The 18671-nt window shown below is 38.9% G+C and overlaps 1 protein-coding gene across 1 annotated transcript in view; it reads left to right on the forward strand.

The window, feature by feature from the left end:
* ANTXR2 (ANTXR cell adhesion molecule 2) overlaps positions 1 to 18671 on the forward strand; it is a 200879-nt gene that overhangs the window by 28845 nt on the left and 153363 nt on the right. Inside the window, exons 8-9 of the mRNA XM_045284347.1 lie at positions 14083 to 14143; positions 16354 to 16452. Of these exons, the coding sequence (XP_045140282.1) occupies positions 14083 to 14143; positions 16354 to 16452 (160 nt within the window). The remainder of the gene's footprint in view (positions 1 to 14082; positions 14144 to 16353; positions 16453 to 18671) is intronic.

Consider the following 18671-nt stretch of genomic DNA (forward strand, 5'->3'; position numbering starts at 1 on the left):
CCCTAATAAAATGATTAAAAAAAACACACCAATATCACAAAAAAAGTAAAATAAAAAAAACAAAGTGTTCTTGTGTTGAGGGAGTACTTGAGTAGAGGCCCAATGTCCATCTGCTACCTTAATACTTAACATATAAATATATGCACATAGACCTATTTCCCTATTGTTATATATAATTTTATTTAAAATTTTAAGTGTCCAAAATGAAAAAAAGAAAGAAGAAAGACTTCAAACACCAAGTAAGCTTCCTGTCCTGTGAAAATTGAAGTATGAGCAGGGTGGGGGCTGAACCTTTACATAAAAAACTTGCATCTCTTACAGAGCAAGGTGCTAAGGAGCCTTACCTGGTGAATAGTAGCTTTGTTGTTGTTATTGTGAAAAAAATCAAACCAGTAATAAAAAGGTAGATTGGGAAAACTTTTAAAAAATCCATAGAAACTGAGAACTCATGAATGTAGTATTCAAGGGATACAGAGGAGAGTCAAATGTAGCTTGGCCAATCTTCTCCTGTCTATAACAAAGAACTTGGAGCAGCTAGAGGGAAGTCAGCTTCCCTAACAGGGCAGTTTCTGGGTGGTGGATTGAGCAGAAGAAGGGTAGAGATGCTGAACCGAGCTAGGGAAATTCCAGAATAGGGTGTCCCTTTGGAACTTGGGGGACCAGAGAAATGTTAAGATTAGACATTTTTGACTTTGAATTCTTCTTCCTCATCTTGTTCTCTTTCACTTCCCATTGTTCAAATCAGCAAGTATCTGTTCTTCTAATTTTCACTTTAGTGTGAAAATCTTGGGCTATAAAGTAAAACACACACATATATTTTTTGGGGGGTGATTGCAGAATATTTATTTGAAAATGAAACCTTTGTTTGAACTGTGCAAGTCAGATGGACCTTCCCTGGGTTCTCACGTGATGTTTCTTACTGCAGCACTGTGGGAAGAAGACATTAAAAATAAAACAAAACCACAGGTAGGTGAATAACAATGGAAAGAATAAGAACCAAAACACGGTGGAAACTTCTTCCTCACTTCCTCTGTCCTCTAAGGACAGAACCATTGGATGCTTCACTATTTCGAATCACTGCTAATATTTTCACCAGCTTGCTTGTTGGTTTTGATTCGTTTATTTTGGGATAGTACTTCACAAAGTATTAAGCAAAAAGAAATGAATTCATTGCAAAACAAATTTCCGAAATAATCTGATCCAAAAGAATTAGAAACCCTAAAGCCTAGGAGATGGCAATTAATTCCAGAATTTCTAAGTAACTAATGGGAAAGTTTCACAAACAGAAGCACAACTAGAAACAAAAAAGAAACATAATCGTTGTTTTCAAGTCAGTTCTGATTCCTGGGGACCCCATGTGTGTCAGAGTAGAACTGGGCTCCACAGGGTTTTCAATAGCTGGTTTTCTGGAAGTAGTTTGCCAGACTTTTCTTGTTGGGTGCCTCTGGGTGGACGCTGCACGCCAACCTTTCAGTGAGCGTCCAAGTGCACAACCATGTGCTCTCCAAGGATGAAGAGGGAAGTGTAAAAGCGTGGAGCCCTCATGGCATCAAGGTCAGCAGCTCTAAACCAACAGCTGCTTCATGGGAGACAGATGGAACTTTCTACTCACGTGGAGTTGCAGATCGGAAACTCCCAGGGGCAGTTCTACCCTGCCCTTTCAGGCACTGTACTTCAACATCGACTCAATGACGTGAGTTTGTGTAGTTTTGAGTATGAGAACGTGAGTATGGTGGAAATGGACACATTTGTTCAGGAATGAAATAAATAAAATCCATAATAGATTTTGAAAATATTTCTAAAATATACTTGAGGGCTTCAAAAAGTTTGTGCAAAAGTTCTGCTGTCCTTTCATTCCTTTTTATTTTTTTTAAATCATTTTATTGGGGGCTCGTACAACTCTTATCACACTCCATCCATCCATCCATTGTGTCAAGCACATTTGTACATTTGTTGCCCTCATCATTCTCAAAACATTTGGTTTCTACTTGAGCCCTTGGTATCAGCTCCTCATTTTTTCTTCTCCCTCCCTGCTTTCCCCTCCCCCATGAACCCTTGATAATTTATAAATTATTATTATTTTGTCATATCTTACACCGTCTGATGTCGCCCTTCACCCACTTCTCCACTGTCCGTCCCTTAGGGAGGAGGTTATATGTAGATATTGTAATCTCTTCCCCCTTTCTCCCTCACCTTCCCACCCACTCCCAGTATCTCCACTTTCACCACTGGTCCTGAGGGGTTCATCTGTCTTGGATTCCCTGTGCTTCCAGTTCCTATCTGTACCAGTGCACATCCTCTGGTCCAGCTGGATTTGTAAGGTAGAATTGGGATCATGATAGTTGGGGGGGAGGAAGCATTCAAGAACTAGAGGAAAACTGTATGTTTCAGTATTGCTACCCTGCACCCTGACTGGCTCGTCTCCTCCCCACAGCCCGTCTGCAAGGGGATGCCCAATTTCCCACAGATGGGCCCTGGGTCTCCACTCAGCACTCCCCGTCATTCACAATGCTATGATTTTTTTTGGTCTTTGATGCCTGATACCTGATCCCTTCGATGCCTTGTGATCTCACAGGCTGGTGTGCTTCTTCCATGTGGGCTTTGTGTTTCTCAGTTAGATGGCCACTTGTTTATCTTCCAGCCTATAGGACCCCAGGTGCTCTATCTTTTGATAGCCAGGCACCATCAGCTTTCTTCATTTGCTTATGCAGCCGCTTTGTCTTCGGCGACCATGTCGGGATAGGTTGGTGTGCACCTTCCATTTCTTTTTTTCTACAAATTTTTTGAAACCCTGTTATTTTAGCATTTTAACAATCAACTTCTATTTTGACAGAAACCACTTAATTTTGGATAGACTTCTGATTTTCTGTGACGTTGATTTCGTCCTTTCATTTCCACCACATTGGATGTGACAGAGTAGATCTGCCTCAGAAGATTTTCTTGACTATTGTCCTCCAGAAGTATATCACTAAGGAAACCACAGAGCCACTGAGTTCCAACAGTGGTTCTTTTTGGTTAGCAGCTTACTATTTAAAAATTGAGCAACTAGGCTTCCTCCTTTGTATTAGGAATCTTGATCTCAAGTGACAGAAACCTAATTTATACTAGCATTAGAGGATAAAAGAGAGCCTGTGGCTTATCCAATTGGAAGTTTAGAGAGTGGCATTGACTCAGATCAAACTGAACCTAGAAGATCAAGTCATATTCTTTCCTCTCAAACAATGTGTCTGTGCACTTCTGTATTTACCGACCTTATTTTCTCCTCCTTCCGACAAATGCCAGGAGAGATAATTGACGAATACTCCAGGCTGATGTAGTCCTGGTTAACAAGAGCATGGGAAAGGGAAAGCTATTCTCTCCTAAAATCCTTATACAGTCAAAGCCCAAACCAAAACACACACACATGCTGCCATCAAATTGTTTCTGACTCACAGTGACTCAGTAGAGTCATATGCAGTCAGTAAGCTGTTAATCAGCATGCAGACTTAGTTAAGAACCGAGAAGCTGAAGCAGACCATCCACTCATCCCTGTTCCAATGATGGTGAAAGTGTAGTTTGGACCAGACTGGGTCATGTTCCCACCACATGACAAGGGGATACGGATGAGGTGGAATGGAAAAAGAAGGTGCCATGATTGATAGTCTCACAAGGATCACATTGAGAGGAGAACTATATTCCCAATGTAAAGGGAATACTGATCTGGGAAGGAAGAAAAAAAAAATCAGGCTTACTCCCCCCAAGTAATTTCTAACCCATAATAGCCTTATAAAAACCAGTAGCTACCACCAAACCAAAAACCCCAAACCCATTGCCATTGAGTGGCTTCTGACTCATAGTGACCCTGGATGGGGTTTCTGAGACTATGAATCTTTATGGAAGCAGCCGACCTCAACTCTGTCCCAAGGAGGAGCAGTGCATGGTTTGCAATGCTGAACCTTGTGGTTAGCGGCCCAGAGTCTAATCCAGAGCACCGCCATTGCTACCACAGTCCACCATTAAAATATATTTAAAATATTTCTGACTTCTATTCTTGTAAGGCTACTCCTTCCTTCTAAATTTTCTTAGCTAAATAGTAAAATGGAAACTTTGCTTTTATTGTTTTATAATAATAATTTGGATTCATCGCCTATCACTATTTGCTTGACTCACTTGATACATTCTTTTCTTTTTCTTTATGGGGTTGGGATGATAGTTGAAGGACATCACATCTGCTTTGAATAATTATTTACAATTGTGTGACATTTTGTGAGCAAATTATGTAAATCATTGAATTAGCCCTGACTCATGATGAGCTTAAGTGTCAGAATAGAGATATGCTCCATAGGATCTTAGGACTGTTTTTTTTCTTTTTTTTAAAAGAAGATCATTAGGTCTTTTTCACAAGGTTCCTGTGGTGGGCCTGCATCTCCACCCTTTAGGTTAGCAGCTAAGCTTGCTAAGACCACTTGCACCATCCAGAGAATCCAGTTAAGTGATAGATTTTTATTTCTTGGAACCTTTTACATTATCTAATTGGAATGGGTTACTTATGGGCCTGCTAACTTTGAAGTCAGAAGTTCAAAACTATCAACTTCTCCAAGAGAAACTTCTCCAAACTCTTTATCTCCCATAAAGAGTTACAGTCTCAAAATCTCTCAAAGGCAGTTCAAGTCTGCTCTCTAGGTCACCATCAGTCAGAATTGCTAGATGGTAGCATATTTGGTTTGGTTGGGGCTACAAAAGAAGATCAACTTTAGAAGCTCACCTGTTCTTAATAGTAAGGTGAATTGTCTAGAAGGACATTGGAAAATGGGAGAAATAGTTAACTTTTATGGCAAAAATTTCCATCAGTATAAATTTAATTGGAGAAATGAATAATCCCTGAGTTGTACCTTATTAAAATATTAATTTTTAGTTTTTCAAAAGGATTTATTAAATATTCAGTATGCTTATTGAATATATATTATGCTCTGCTTGAGATACTTGTACTGAGTTATACAACTGGATATCATATTCCTGGCTTCTGAGCTTGTAATACTAGTATAAGTATTTGACTGGAAAATTTATAGAGAAATTGCTTAAAAATTTCCTCCCAATTCCTGTTGCGCAAAGAATCATTTATTTGCCACTCTAAATTTGTGACAAACCAAGTGGAGCAGATACAGTCTGGGAATGGTTGGCAAATTTATGCCATGCTTTATTTAAAATTTGCCCACATTTAAAAATCATATTTAATAGAAAGTCTATTGTTCTTTTAAGAAAGTACTAAGTAATTATTCGGAGTTTCATTGACTAAAGGAGGGGTGGGGGAAGAAGAGGCAGAGGAAACTTTGTTTTGAACAAAAGTTATTTTTGAAATTTTGTATGTCGTAGTGAGAAATGACGCCTTGGTCCTACGAGGGGACATGACTGGATTGCAATTGGGAAATGCTGAGGAACTCAAATACCATCTGTGTTGTTATTTCAGATGTGTGATGCAGACATGTTTTCACCCACATCGTAATCAGAAAGAATGATGTGTTTTTTTTTTCTTTTTGTTTTTTGAGCTTAGATGAGTAAAGGGCAGCCATACCACGTGTGTTATTTTCTGAGTAAAAGTTTGTTTAAAAGTTTGTCATTTGTGCACACATTACTCATGTACTTACAAAAGAAGAGATGATCCGTATTTCGATGTGGATCAGCATGGTGCCAGCTGTGTTGAGCAACTGCTTTTATGAAGCTTTACACGTTTTTTAGCGAATGAACTCAACCAGAGCACATGATTGCAGATTATAAAATGTTTTTAATTGGTGTACTATTGGCTGTATGATAAACATATGTCTGACCGAGTTGTTTGGCAACTAGAGGGAAAAGAAAACCACACACTGAGCATTGAAAGGTAAAAAGCAGACCAGAAAATAGCACAAGAAACAATTTCAATTGTTTTGCTACCTACTTTATCTACATAGATGGTCAGGTAACACTACATTTTGGTGGGACTGTTTGAGCTCAGTGCTGTTAGATGATTTTTCTTCTGGCCCCAGAGTTTATGTTTGCCATTTGCAACCTCATGTGGAAATTTTGCTTATGGTGATATCGTGGACCTGACTATACTACACTATATGAAGCCAACCCATATTAATTTAGAACATGACTGAAATATCTAGGGCAAAATTTCATTCTGGTACTTTACTCAAGTCAGGTGGTGGAGATGGTACAGCACAATGGGCTCCACTTTCATCTCTTGCCAAACCTCTTAATCTCAAAGGGGGCCAGCAGGCAATGCTGTCACAGCCGACTCCTTAGGCTGCATCCAGACTTAACTGCTAACCAGAAGGTAACGCAGAGGGTGGGAAAAAACAGCTTTCTTTTAGTCTCTTTCCCTCCTTTGTCAAATAGAGAAATCCCATGAAATTAACATTTGCAGCATTCACTGAATATTGAGCGTTTTATGTTTATTAAATTTTTACAAATATTGCATTTAAAAGTTGTGTGAAATCAGTTAGAAGCAATGGAGCATAATTGTAACTGCAAGGGGGTAGGGAGTATTGGTTCAAGTGTGGAATTCTTGCCTTCCATCCAAGATTTTCTGACAGTGCAACTCAGGTACAGCCACTACTCATGTCAGCAGAGACTTGAGTGTTGTGATACTGAATGGTTTCAGAGGAGAGTTTAGATTAAGATGGAGTATGAAAAAAAGCATGACAATCTACCTTTGAAAAGCAGCCAATGAATGGTCTGTGGTCCAGTCTAATTGTGGTGGGTTCATCCAATCCAAAGTAGTTAACAAGAGCAATTTGCAATAAATGAGTGGTGATGTCTCATCATATTTCTTCCCCAAGCAATTCAGAAGTGGGGAGATATTTGGATATAAATGAGATATGACTAGTGAAGAATTTCCTTCTCAAAGTAAAGTTAATTTTTAAAAACTGTTTTAGTGGCACACAATCTATATATCATACAATTCAGTAGTTCAATTATATCAAGAAAACTTGTGCAATCATTACCACAATTTCAGAATATTTTCTTTCTTGTACTCATTAGCTCTTCATTCCCTCCAATCTCCCCTGTCACACCCCAATAAACCATTGAGTTGTATCTTTATAAATTTACCTATCCTGAATTTCATATAAAAACATACAACAACAATGAACTAACAACAATAACAAAGTAAAACAGAAAACTTCAAGAGAAGAGAAAGTAGAAAATAATGAAAACTAGAACAACTTTAAAATGGGTCAAAGGGAGAGGAAATGATAAGCTGTTAAATTTTAACCTCATTATATTTGCCGTAATCCACAAAGTAAAGTTTATCTTAATGTCATGGATGAAGTAAAGGATTTGAGACCTTCATTTACTGATGTGGCATGACTCAAAATGGGAAGAAGCAGCTACAAATATCCATCAACAATTAACACATGGATTGGATGAAATATGAAAATCTAGGAAAATTGGAAGTCGTCAAAAATTAAATGAAACAAGTAAAGATCAATATTCTAAACATTAGTGAGCTGAAGTGCATTGGTATTGGCCAAGTTAAATCTGACAAACATGGTCTACTATACTGATAAAAACCATTTTCTTGATATTAGTAGATATTTATGTCAAGAAAAATGATGGACACACTTGTATAAGTAGACAATTCCAAGTCCAGGCAGATTCCAAGTTCATGGTTCAGATGTTAGACTGGAGGCTTCTAATTTACTCCTTGGTGAATTCAAGGTTTCAGGATAGTGCCAGGTTAGTTGTTGCAAAGGTGAAGGAATGTAAGGTTGGAAGGTTAGATGGCTGGCCACTGAGGACTCCCAAGATCTGCAGGCACTATGGCAGGCCACTGGCTCAAGTCCAAAGAATTGGAGGCATATGACCCAGATGCAGGGTTCAGATCCAGAAAAAGCTAGCAAGCTTTCACAACATCCACTTATAATGGAAGCAGTACACACGCATCTTGCTAGATAACATACTGGGAAATTACTAGGTCTTTACTGCTGAAACATTGAGCATGCTGGCCCAGCCAAGTGGACAGAAAACCTAATTATCACACCACCTCACCTTTTGTTTGTTGTTAGGTATCAAGTCTATTCGACCCATAGTGGGCCTATGCATAATTTAACAAAATACTGCCTGTTCCAGTGCCACTATCACAATTTTTTCTATGCTTGAGGTCATTGCTGCACTTTCCTGACCCTTCACTTTACCAAGCATGATGGCCTTCTCCAGGGACTGGTTTCTCCTGACTACATGTCTGAAGTATGTTAGATGAAATCTTGTCATCCTTGCCTCTCAGGAGCACTCAGGAGCATTCAAGAGCACTCAGGAGCACACAGGAGAATGGTTCTTCCAATATTGATTTGTTCATCATTTTGGCAGTCCATGATACTTTCAGTATTCTTTGCCAGTAACCCAATTTGATCACCGTGATTCATTTTCTGTCTTCTTTATTATATATCCAACTTTCATCTGCATATGAAGCAATTGAAAATACTCTGGCTTGGTTCAGGCACATCTTAGTCCTCAAAAGAGGTCTGATGCATCAGATTTACCCAATGCAATAAATCATTTGATCTCTTGACTGCTGCTTCCATGAGCGTTAGTTGAGGATCCAAGCAAATCAAAAGTGTTGACACTTTCGATCGTCTTCCATTTATCATGATGTTATCTGTTCGTCCAGTTGAGAGGATTGTGGTCTTCATTATATTGAGTAAGTTCCCTATGAGCACAATGTGTTCTGGAATTCCAATTCTTCTCAAGGCATTCCGTAGTTTGTTATGATCCTCACAGTCAAAAGTCTTTGCATAGTTCATAGAACACAAATAAATATCTTCCCAGTATTCTCTGTTTTTAGCCAAGATCCATCTGACTTCAGCAATGTTATCCCTTGTTCCATGTCCTTTTCTGAATCTGAGCTCGACCTCTGGCAGCTCCCTGACAATGTCCTGCTGCAACCATTGTTGGGTGAAGTCAGTAACATGTTACTTGCTTGTGATAGCAATGGTATTGCTCTACACCTTGAGCATTCTGTTTGGGCACTTTTCTTTGGAATGAATATAAATATGGGTGTCCTCCAGTTAGTTTACCAAATCACTGTCTTACAGTTTTCCTGGCACAGATGGGTGAGTGCTTCCAGTACTTCATCAGCTTTTTGAAACATTTCAATTGGTATTTCATCAATTTCTGGAACCTTGTTTTTGGCTAATATTTTCAGTTCAGCTTGAACCTCTTCCTTTGGCCCTGTTGGTTTGCTAATATACTACTTCCTGAATTGTTTGAAAGCTAACTGGTTCTTTTTGGTGCAGTGACTCTGTGTTCTTTCCATCTTCTTTTGATGCTTCCAGCATCATTCAATAGTTTGCCCATAGAATATTTCAACATTACAACTCAAGGCTTTACTGTTTTGAGTTCTTTCAGTTTAAGATATGCTGAGTGTTTGCTTATTTTTTGGTTTTCTTACTCCAGGTTTTTGTTCCTTCCAAACTAAGGACAGACTATGAAGAAGAGATGGGCTGCCCACTTTGAGGGAAGTAGCAGCTGAAAACCTTATGCATGTATTCTCACCTTAGAAAGCATTTTCTCTCATGTCACTAGTCTTTCTTGGTTTACACTGTTGTTATATTATCTGAAATTCTATCTCTAGGGATGTTTTGTTTTTCTCTTTGAGGTGGTCTTTGCCTCTCCTGGGCCTTTCCCTCTCATAATGAAGTTGGTAATCCGTTTGTCCATTTCTTTCAAGAATGGTCCTGGAACTTGGACTGGGATTACATTGAATTGGTAGATTGTTTAAGGTAGTGACATTTTCAAAATATTGAGTCTTCTGATCCATGTACATGGAAGATTCTTTCATTTGTGTGGATACCTTTTGGTTTCCTTTCATAATGTTCTGTAGTTTTCTTCATCCAGGTCTTTTTTTGTTTGTTTGTTAGATTTATTCCTTGGTATTTCAGCCTGTTTACAGTAATTCTATTGTCGACACTTTAGGATTCTCAATAAATAAAATCATATCATCTGCCAACAGAGAAAGTTTCACTTCTTTACCAAATTGAACTCCCTTGATGTATTTTTGGGGGGTTTAATTAGTGTTCACTCTTTTTCCTGAATGGTTATCATCTCCTCCTTTGTGATATTGGGGACATTTTCTTCCAAGAATTGCTTTACTATTTTAACTGTAGGCTTATTCCTTTCTTCCTGTTCAGGCACCCCAACATTTGAATATTGTTTCACTTCATGGTATCCCATACTATCCTCAGATTCTTTTGCTTTTTAGTTTGATTGCTTCTTTTGTTTGCTGAATTCTGCTTGGTTATCTTCGAGTCTACTGATTCGATTTTCCATTTCTTCTATTCTATTGTTAAATCTTTCACCTTGTTCCTTAATTTTGCTATGTCATTCCTTAACTATTGGATTTCCCTTGTGAGGATTCTAATATCTCCATCTTTTCATCTGTTTTCAGAATTGATCCTCTAATTTCTTATAAGGTCCTAGGCATTGGTTTTTTAAAATTCTTTATCTGGCAATTCAAGGACTTCTCTGTATAATCCATTGGGTTTAGATAGTCTTCAGCAATTGACTTTTGTTTCCCTTGATTTTTTGTGGTAGCTGCTGGTGTTGGCTGTTGTTTATGCCACATAGTGGCATAGACTTCTGGAATATGTAGAACGGGGGCTGGCTGCCTTTTAGGTTAGGGGTGGATCAGATAGGTGCTGGAAAAGGTACAAATTATGAATCCTTTTAGAGAGCATGCCTAACAGTAAAAATGTTGAGACCTGACATTTTAGGGATAGGCCATTTTTATCTCTACTTTTATTAAAGAAAGATCTGAGAGCCTTCTTTTTCCTGCAACTGTCCTAACTTCCTGTTTTAGCAATGTACTGGACATGCTATACGCCACTGAACACCATCTGTTTTTAGCTTCTATCAAGAAGGGAATGCCACTTAAAGATCATTTGGAATTTGTCTGATTGATGATGATTTGGTGCAGAGCAGTTCTAAAGATAATGCCAGGATTGTTCGGTCCATTACCAGCAGCTTATTTCATCATTGTTGATTTTCAGTTGTTGCCTCATACCTTGTATGGTAGTTTCTGTATCCAAGACTAAGCTAAGAAGAACCATTATGTTCCTATGCTCTGGAGATGCTTGAATACAGTCTTTTTTTAAAATAATAATATTTGACTCATGCAGGAGCCTGTGTTCTGCAGGTGTAATATTTGATGCATATGAGAACTATACTGAGGTTGTCAAGGATTTCATTTTACTTGAATTCTCTTGTTGTCATCCATGGAAGCAGGAAAGGATAGGAAATAAGGAGGATGGGCAATGGTAAACACAGGAAGGAAGCGGAAAGGGCACAGTTACATTGTGAGGATTGCAATCATTATCCAAAAACAAAATGCATATGAACCATTGAATGGGAAGCCAATTTACCCTAGTAAGTCACTCAAAGCACAATTTAGCGAGAGAGTGTGTATATAGGCTGGGTTGTCTAGAGATACAAAACCAGTGATACTCATATATGTATAAAAAATAGCTTGATATCAAGAAGTAGTTTTATATAAAGAGGAGTCCCAGTCAGTCCAACTCAAGTCTATGGATCTTATACCATCTGGATTCCCCTTCAAACTCTTGGGGTTGCAGGCCAGTGGCACAGAAAGAAGATATGGACAGCTCTCTGAGTCAACTGCCCACATAGAGCCACCTATGGACACAGGCATAGTGTCCCAGCAAGGACAAAGGCAAAAGAGAAGAGAGGAAGAGAATCTTCACTGTATCTTTTATAGAAAACCTATCCCCAACGGTGGCATCATCAGATTGTGATCTGGTTGATAGGTGGGAATCTACCCCTACACTTTCACACAGGTTCATGTTGGCATAAAATTTAACTGCATGAAAGAGAGAGAGAGAGAGAGGGAGAGAGAGAGAGAGAGCGCGCGAGAGCGAGAATTTGAGAGAGAGCGAGAATTTGAGAGAGAGCAAAAGTATCTAACAAGGGGCTCATGCAGAAGAAAGAAAGAGGAAGGGTGGGGGTGGGAATGGAGAGAGAGAAGGAAGGAAAGGAAGAAAGCAGATGACCTCGAATTGGGGAAATATACTGCATAAGATCACTTTAAGTGTTAAAAAGCAAACATGTTACCTTAAGGACTAAGGTGCACCTGACATAAGCCAAGCCATAGTATTTCCAATAGCTTCACATTGCATATGAAAGCCGGATAAGGAGTGAATGAAAACGACTGCGGAAGACTGCCTCTGAGTTATGGTGTTGGTAAATGATATTGAGTACACCACGGGCAAAGAAGACAAAGAAACCAATCTGTCTTGGCATGAAAACAGAAGTTTCTTAGAATTGAGAATGGTGAGACTTGTCTTGGCTACTTTGGACATCTACTTAGGAGGGATCAATCTCTGGATAGGAGGTCATGCTTGATAGAGTAGATTGCCAGTGAGCGGAGAGAGGAACACCCTTAAGGAGACGAACTGACACACTAGCAGTGGGCTCAAATATAGCAACAACCTTGAAAACAACTGTGACGATGGTGCAGGATCCAGCAGTATTTCGTCGTTACAAGGGTCGCTATTAGTCAGAACCAGCTTGATGACAGTGAACAAGAACAATGATCATTGTAAGAGAATAGAACCAAGATGTCACAAACGAAGAAGTGGTTCTTATCAATATTAAATCACACCTGTAAATGAAAAAGAAAACAAAAACTTCAATCTGCGTTGTTCAAAAGATCTGTATTTCTATCTTGCATTTGCCTGATAGGAGTTCCTGGGCTGCTAAGTGGATAATGTGTTTGGTTGCAACGGAGAGCTTGGACATTGGAGTTGACCCACAGGGACTTTGACAGAAAGGCCTAGCAATATATTTCCAAAAACCCAGCCACTGACAACTGTAGGGAGCACAATTCTATTCCGATGCTCATTGGATTGCCATGAGTTAGAATAGACTGAACAGCAATTAGTTTTTGTTCTCTCCCCTTTCATGAATTTGCCTGATCCTGAATCAGCATTGCTTTTTATGATTATAAGGGAGTTTTCAAAAATCATTTTATTGGGGGCTTGTACAATTCTTATCACAATCCATACATCCATCCATTATGTCAAGCACATTTGTAAATTTGTTGGCATTATCATTCTCAAAACATTTGACTTCTACTTGAGCCCTTAATATTGGCTCCTCATTTCCCCCCTCCCTCCCCACTCCCCGCTCCCTCATGAACCCTTCATAATTCGTAAATTATTATTATTTTGTCATATGTTATGCTGTCCGATGTCTCCCCTTTCCCACTTCTCTGTTGTCCATCCCCCAGGGAGGAGGTTACACGTAGATTCTTGTAATCGGTTTCCCCTTTCCACCCCATATTCCCTCCACCCTCCAGACATCACCACGCTCACCACTGGTCCTGAAGGGATCATCTGTCCTGGATTCCCTGTGTTTCCAGGTCCTATCTGTACCAATGCACACCCTCTGGTCTAGCCAGATTTGTAAGGTAGAATGGGGATCATGATAGTAGTGGGGAGGAAGCATTTAAGAACTAGAGGAAAGTTGTATGTTTCATTGTTGTTACCTTGCACCCTGACTGGCTCATCTCCTCCCCACAGTCCCTCAGTAAGGGGGAGTCCAGTTGTCTACAGATGGGCTTTGAGTCTCCACTCTGCACTCACCCTCATTTACAATGATATGATTTTTTTTCACCTCTCTTTTTTATGCTCAAGAAACCTTGGAGTATTGTAGATTAGGCAGTGGGCTGCTACTGAATGGGTGGGAGAAAGATGAGGGTGTCTGTCTGCTTCCATAAAGATTAAGCACCCTATTGGAATCAACTCGATGGCAGAGGTTTTTAGTCTTTTAAACATTATGTATATTTATATATACGTACTCAAGGCCTAGAGTATATAATCTTAGAATCTTTTCTGAATGATACCACAGAAATTTCCTAAGGATGATACCTATATGCGTTACTGTTAATACATTTTCTCAGTTTTAAAAAGAGAACCTATGAAAAAAATTTTTTTAATTAAAAACATTTTTTTTGAGAACCTATGAAATTTAAAAAGAAAAAACGGCTATTTGTTATCTTATACTTCGTAGTATGTGTTATAATTGAATCCTTTTTTTTTTCTCTTGTAGATATTAGATCAGTCATGCACTGAAATCCTGGAATTGCGACCATCAACTGTCTGTGTGGGGGGTAAGTATTTGGAATATAAAAATACCATGAAAGAAATTGTGTACTTTTTTTGTAGTTGAAATATATAGTTTGAAGTTCACGTTGTAAAGCAAAAAGCAAAATTAACTTTTTTTGGCATCTTTTTCTGTAAGAATTTTAAAATAATTCCTTGAAATACTTCTATTTTAAATTCAAGATTTTTTTTTAAAGTAAGATTGGAGTGTTATGTTACATGATCATATTGTGTGGCAGGCTTTTAGAATCTTTTGTATACTTCATACACGATCGAGACCTTTCCTATGGCAAGCACAATCCAATATCAGGTGTTTCCTTTGATCTGACTATACAAAGAGTCATGTATCTCTGGACTTTGAACTCTGTGCTTTCATGACTTGGCCACTGTCCACTGTCTGCCAGCTCAGGGCAGAAGGAAGTGACTTCCTGGTCTCTGGCAGGAAGGAAGCAGGTGGCTTCATTGGCTGTGCGGGGCTACAGCTATCCTTACCCAAAGACAGTGCGGCTCTCTCGGGCCTGTTTTATTTCTTCTACAATTATAACCTGGAGTTCTTCTTTTTTTTTTTTTTTACTTTACAGATATTTTTATTTCCATAGTAATTTTTCTTTTCATTTTTAAAAAACAAATCATTTTATTGTGGGCTTTTACAGCTCTTATAACAATCCATGCATCAATTGTATCAAGCACATTTGCACAACTGCTGCTATCATCATTTTCTTTTCTTTTTTTTTGCCATTGTCATTTTCTTTTCTTTTCTTTTTTAAACATTTTATTAGGGGCTCATACAATTGTTATCACAATCCATACACACATCAGTTGTGTAAAGCGCATTTGTACATCATTCTCAAAACATTTTCTCTTCACTTAAACCCCCGGCATTAGGTCCTCATTTTTCCCCTCCCTCCCTGCTCCCCCCTCCCTCATGAGCCCTTGATAGTTTATAAATTGGTATTTTGTCATGTCTTGCCCTGTCCGACGTCTCTCTTCACCTAATTTAACTTTACTTAGAAAAGGAAATTATTGAGTCTGTTAGAGGATTGCTATGGGTCAGCGGCAGTTGGCTTGGTTTTCATTTTGGATGGATGACATGTCTGCTGTATGTGAGACAAAATCTCCCGCTCTTCCTCCTGGTGGTTCTGAACCTCCGACATTATGATTAGCAGCGAACAGCTTATGCTGTAACACCAAGACATGTCATTTGCTGGAGAAAGACATCATGCTTTATCAAGCTGAGGATCCATCAAAAAGAAGGAGACCCTCACCAAGTCGGATTGACACAGTGTAAACAGGGGTCTCAAACACAGTGACAGTTGTGAGGACGGAGCAGGCCCGACTGGGCAGTGTCTCAGATAGGGTTACCAAGAGTCAGAACCCAGGTGACAGCACCTAACAGCAGCAGCAGCAACAAAATAATGTTGAATATTTTGCAAATATTTTGTTGCAAAAATAGCAACAAAATAATGACAGGAGCATCTAGCAGCTAAGCACCAAGAATTTAGTTACCTATCAAGATATGCTATCAGTTAGCGCTTCTATAGCAACATTTTTACACTCTAGTGATTTCCATATCGATAGGGTACAATAAGTGAAATCGACTTCCTTTAGGGACTTTCCATAGGTTCTTATCAGTCCAAAAGGCTTGACTTTTGATGCATTATAAATTTGTGTACAATAGTAAATAAAGCCTGAATTAGTAAACTTGAGTTTCTATTAAAGAGGAATTCTGTAATAGGAGCTACTGATTAAACAAACAAACAAACAAAAAAGCTTCAAGACTGGCTTCAGAATCAAAGAACAATAATAATTAATATTTCTTGTATTCTCTGTATTTCCTGTACCTTAAAGGTACAGGAAAATAAAATTTTTCCTGATAATATTTTTCAGAAGAGAGAGACTTTGGGGAGGTTGGTGTTTTATCTCGCCGAGCGTGACTGTTAACACGTCAGCTCTTATATTGTACTTGGTGTGGGAACATTGTACGATGAAAACATGAAATAACGCGTCTTTGCAAGGCAGCAGTTGGTAGTGCCGCTGCGTTTCCCTTGAGGATCTCAAAACCAAGGAGACTTAGATATGTCCTCCTTGAGATCATTTGGCTGAATAGTATGAACTCCAACTACCGGTAATTCTATGTACCTGGATACTTTATTTTCAACTTGTCTTTTTATTTTGAAAAAAAAGTGTATAAAATGTTTGCCTTTCCTTTTGCTTCCAGAGGAATTTAAGATGGTTTTGAATGGAAGAGGATTCATGTTGGGGAAACGAAATGGCAGTGTGCTTTGCACATATACTTTCAATGAAACATACAGAAGGAGTAGGTATTCCCATCATCTCAGTGTTACTTTACTGTCTGCACAACATTTCAAAACCAAATGTGTTGTTTGTCTCCCAACCAAAACTAGCTATACTATAAATGCTAATAAAAGAAAAAGAAATCAAGTACTGCAGACTACTATTATGATAGTAGTAGCAACTATGTAGTAGCTATTGAACAGTGGCAACATTGGTTCATAAATAATAAATGTTGGATCTTATGTAAATTGCCTCAAGGAGCTCTGGTGGCATAGTTGAGCTGCCAACCCCAAGGTTAGTTGTTTGAACCCACCAGCTTGCTCTGTGTGTGTAAAGATTTACAGCTTCGGAAATACAAAGGAGGCAGTTCTGCTCTGTCCTGGAGGATCTCTGTGAGTTAGAACTGACAGGAAGGCAGTGGGATTTTAAGTATGTCACTTCAGCTTACGCAGGGTGGTCAGTGACTCGGACTGTAAATGACGTGTCTAGTCACAAAGCTAGTATTGCTGTCCTGACTGCACTCTGCATAGACTGCCTGAGTTCATACCCTTTCCTTAGATTTATTTCTTGTTATTCTTGCCTTAAAATCTAAATCTCTCGGACAACATTGCTACTTACTGCCTATTTTACTGTCATTTGTTTTATCTGTCTTCCCAAGAAGGCTTTTTGCGATGTAGCTCATTTGTACCCAGCACAGTGTTTGTTGAAAACGATCATGCTTAGGGCTTGAGGTTTTCTTTTCCCTGCCTGCCCTGCCTTTCCAAAACTAAGATGACTGAAATATTTTTGTCCTCCTTTGGAGGAAACACTAGCTTCTGAAAGCACTGGTAGTTTAATGAACACATTGATTGTCCATGTAAACATGTGTTCCTGATGATTGATTACATTGATTGTCCATGTAAACACGTGTTCCTGATGATTGATTGTATTACATTCTGGGAGTTTATCCTGTAATGAATCTTTTATAGCTTTGTACAACTCTGGTGGTGTTATTTTTTGAGAGGTTTGTCTTCTATTTTAATGTTTATGTGATCATCCTAAAGTCTGCAGTTAGCAGTTTTGGGCACACAGAGTAAAAGTTCAATATGTATTTACTGAGTAGAAATGGTCGCAATCTCAATGTGGTGAATGTTGTAAATTCTCCTCCTTCCTTATTTAGATCATCATTGTGGTAAAGCAAACAATGCACATAGCAAAATCTTGTCATAATCTGTTCCACAATGGAAGAAAACAAAATTATTTTTATTCAATAGCTGTGATATAGATACAGCAGTGATCTGTATCTGAGTTATCGATATGTAACTATTCTAAATTTTGGTGACAATAAAGAGCATTTCAATGTGTGCATGTATAATTCATTGATGTGGACTGCATCCTTAGAGCTGGGCAAACTGAAGACGAATGTGTCATCAGGACGAGAGGTAGGCTTCTTATTATTAACAAGCTAAGATGGGCAGCTGAAACTACCTTGCCCGCTGCAAACGAGGAGGACTTGAAGCACTTGCTGAGGAAGATCAAGGGTTTCAATTTTTATTATGGATTACAAATCAAAGAAGAAGAAAATCCTCAAAATTGGACCAATAGGTAGCATCATGGTAGTTATATAATCATCTGTCAATTTGAGGATTAAGAATGTAGGTGTGGAGTCTAGCCTGTCAATCAGATCATAGCCAATGAGGCCTCTGTGTGGGCATGGCCTTCTCCTGAGAATTCTGGAAATCCGGTATTTCCTCCTTGGAGGCAGGAGAGACTCGCTATCACTACGCCACTCCCTGGGAGACATTTCAGGTGATAGGACACATGGAACTTCCTTTGTTCCCTGAGCCGGACAAGCCACTTGGATGCAACCAGACCTCTGAAACCCGAGAAACCACCTAGAGACCTCTGCCAGCTCTGAGATGCTTACAATGCCACTGGATGCAAAGACTTTCTACCCACTGGCATGTGATCATTCTGCATTTGGCATCATTGCATATGTTTCATGAGTCTGAAGAGGACTTTATAGATTGGTATCCGACATATGGGCTAATATCGAACTTATGACCTTGGACTGGACTGGGTTGGGATGTTTACTCAATGTTCAATTCCTCTTGTATATAAACCTCTTCCTTATACACATATGTGTCTCCATGAATTTGTTTTTCTAGTCTACCCAGACTAACACAGACATCATGATAAATGGAGAAAAGGTTGAAGTTCTTAGGGTTTTTGTTTTGCTTGGATCCACAATCTATTCTCATG

The sequence above is a fragment of the Echinops telfairi genome, unplaced genomic scaffold (genome assembly GCF_000313985.2).
Source record: "Echinops telfairi isolate 266 unplaced genomic scaffold, ASM31398v2 ScPeMD7_7468;HRSCAF=8506_0, whole genome shotgun sequence".
Taxonomy (NCBI): Eukaryota; Metazoa; Chordata; class Mammalia; order Afrosoricida; family Tenrecidae; genus Echinops; species Echinops telfairi.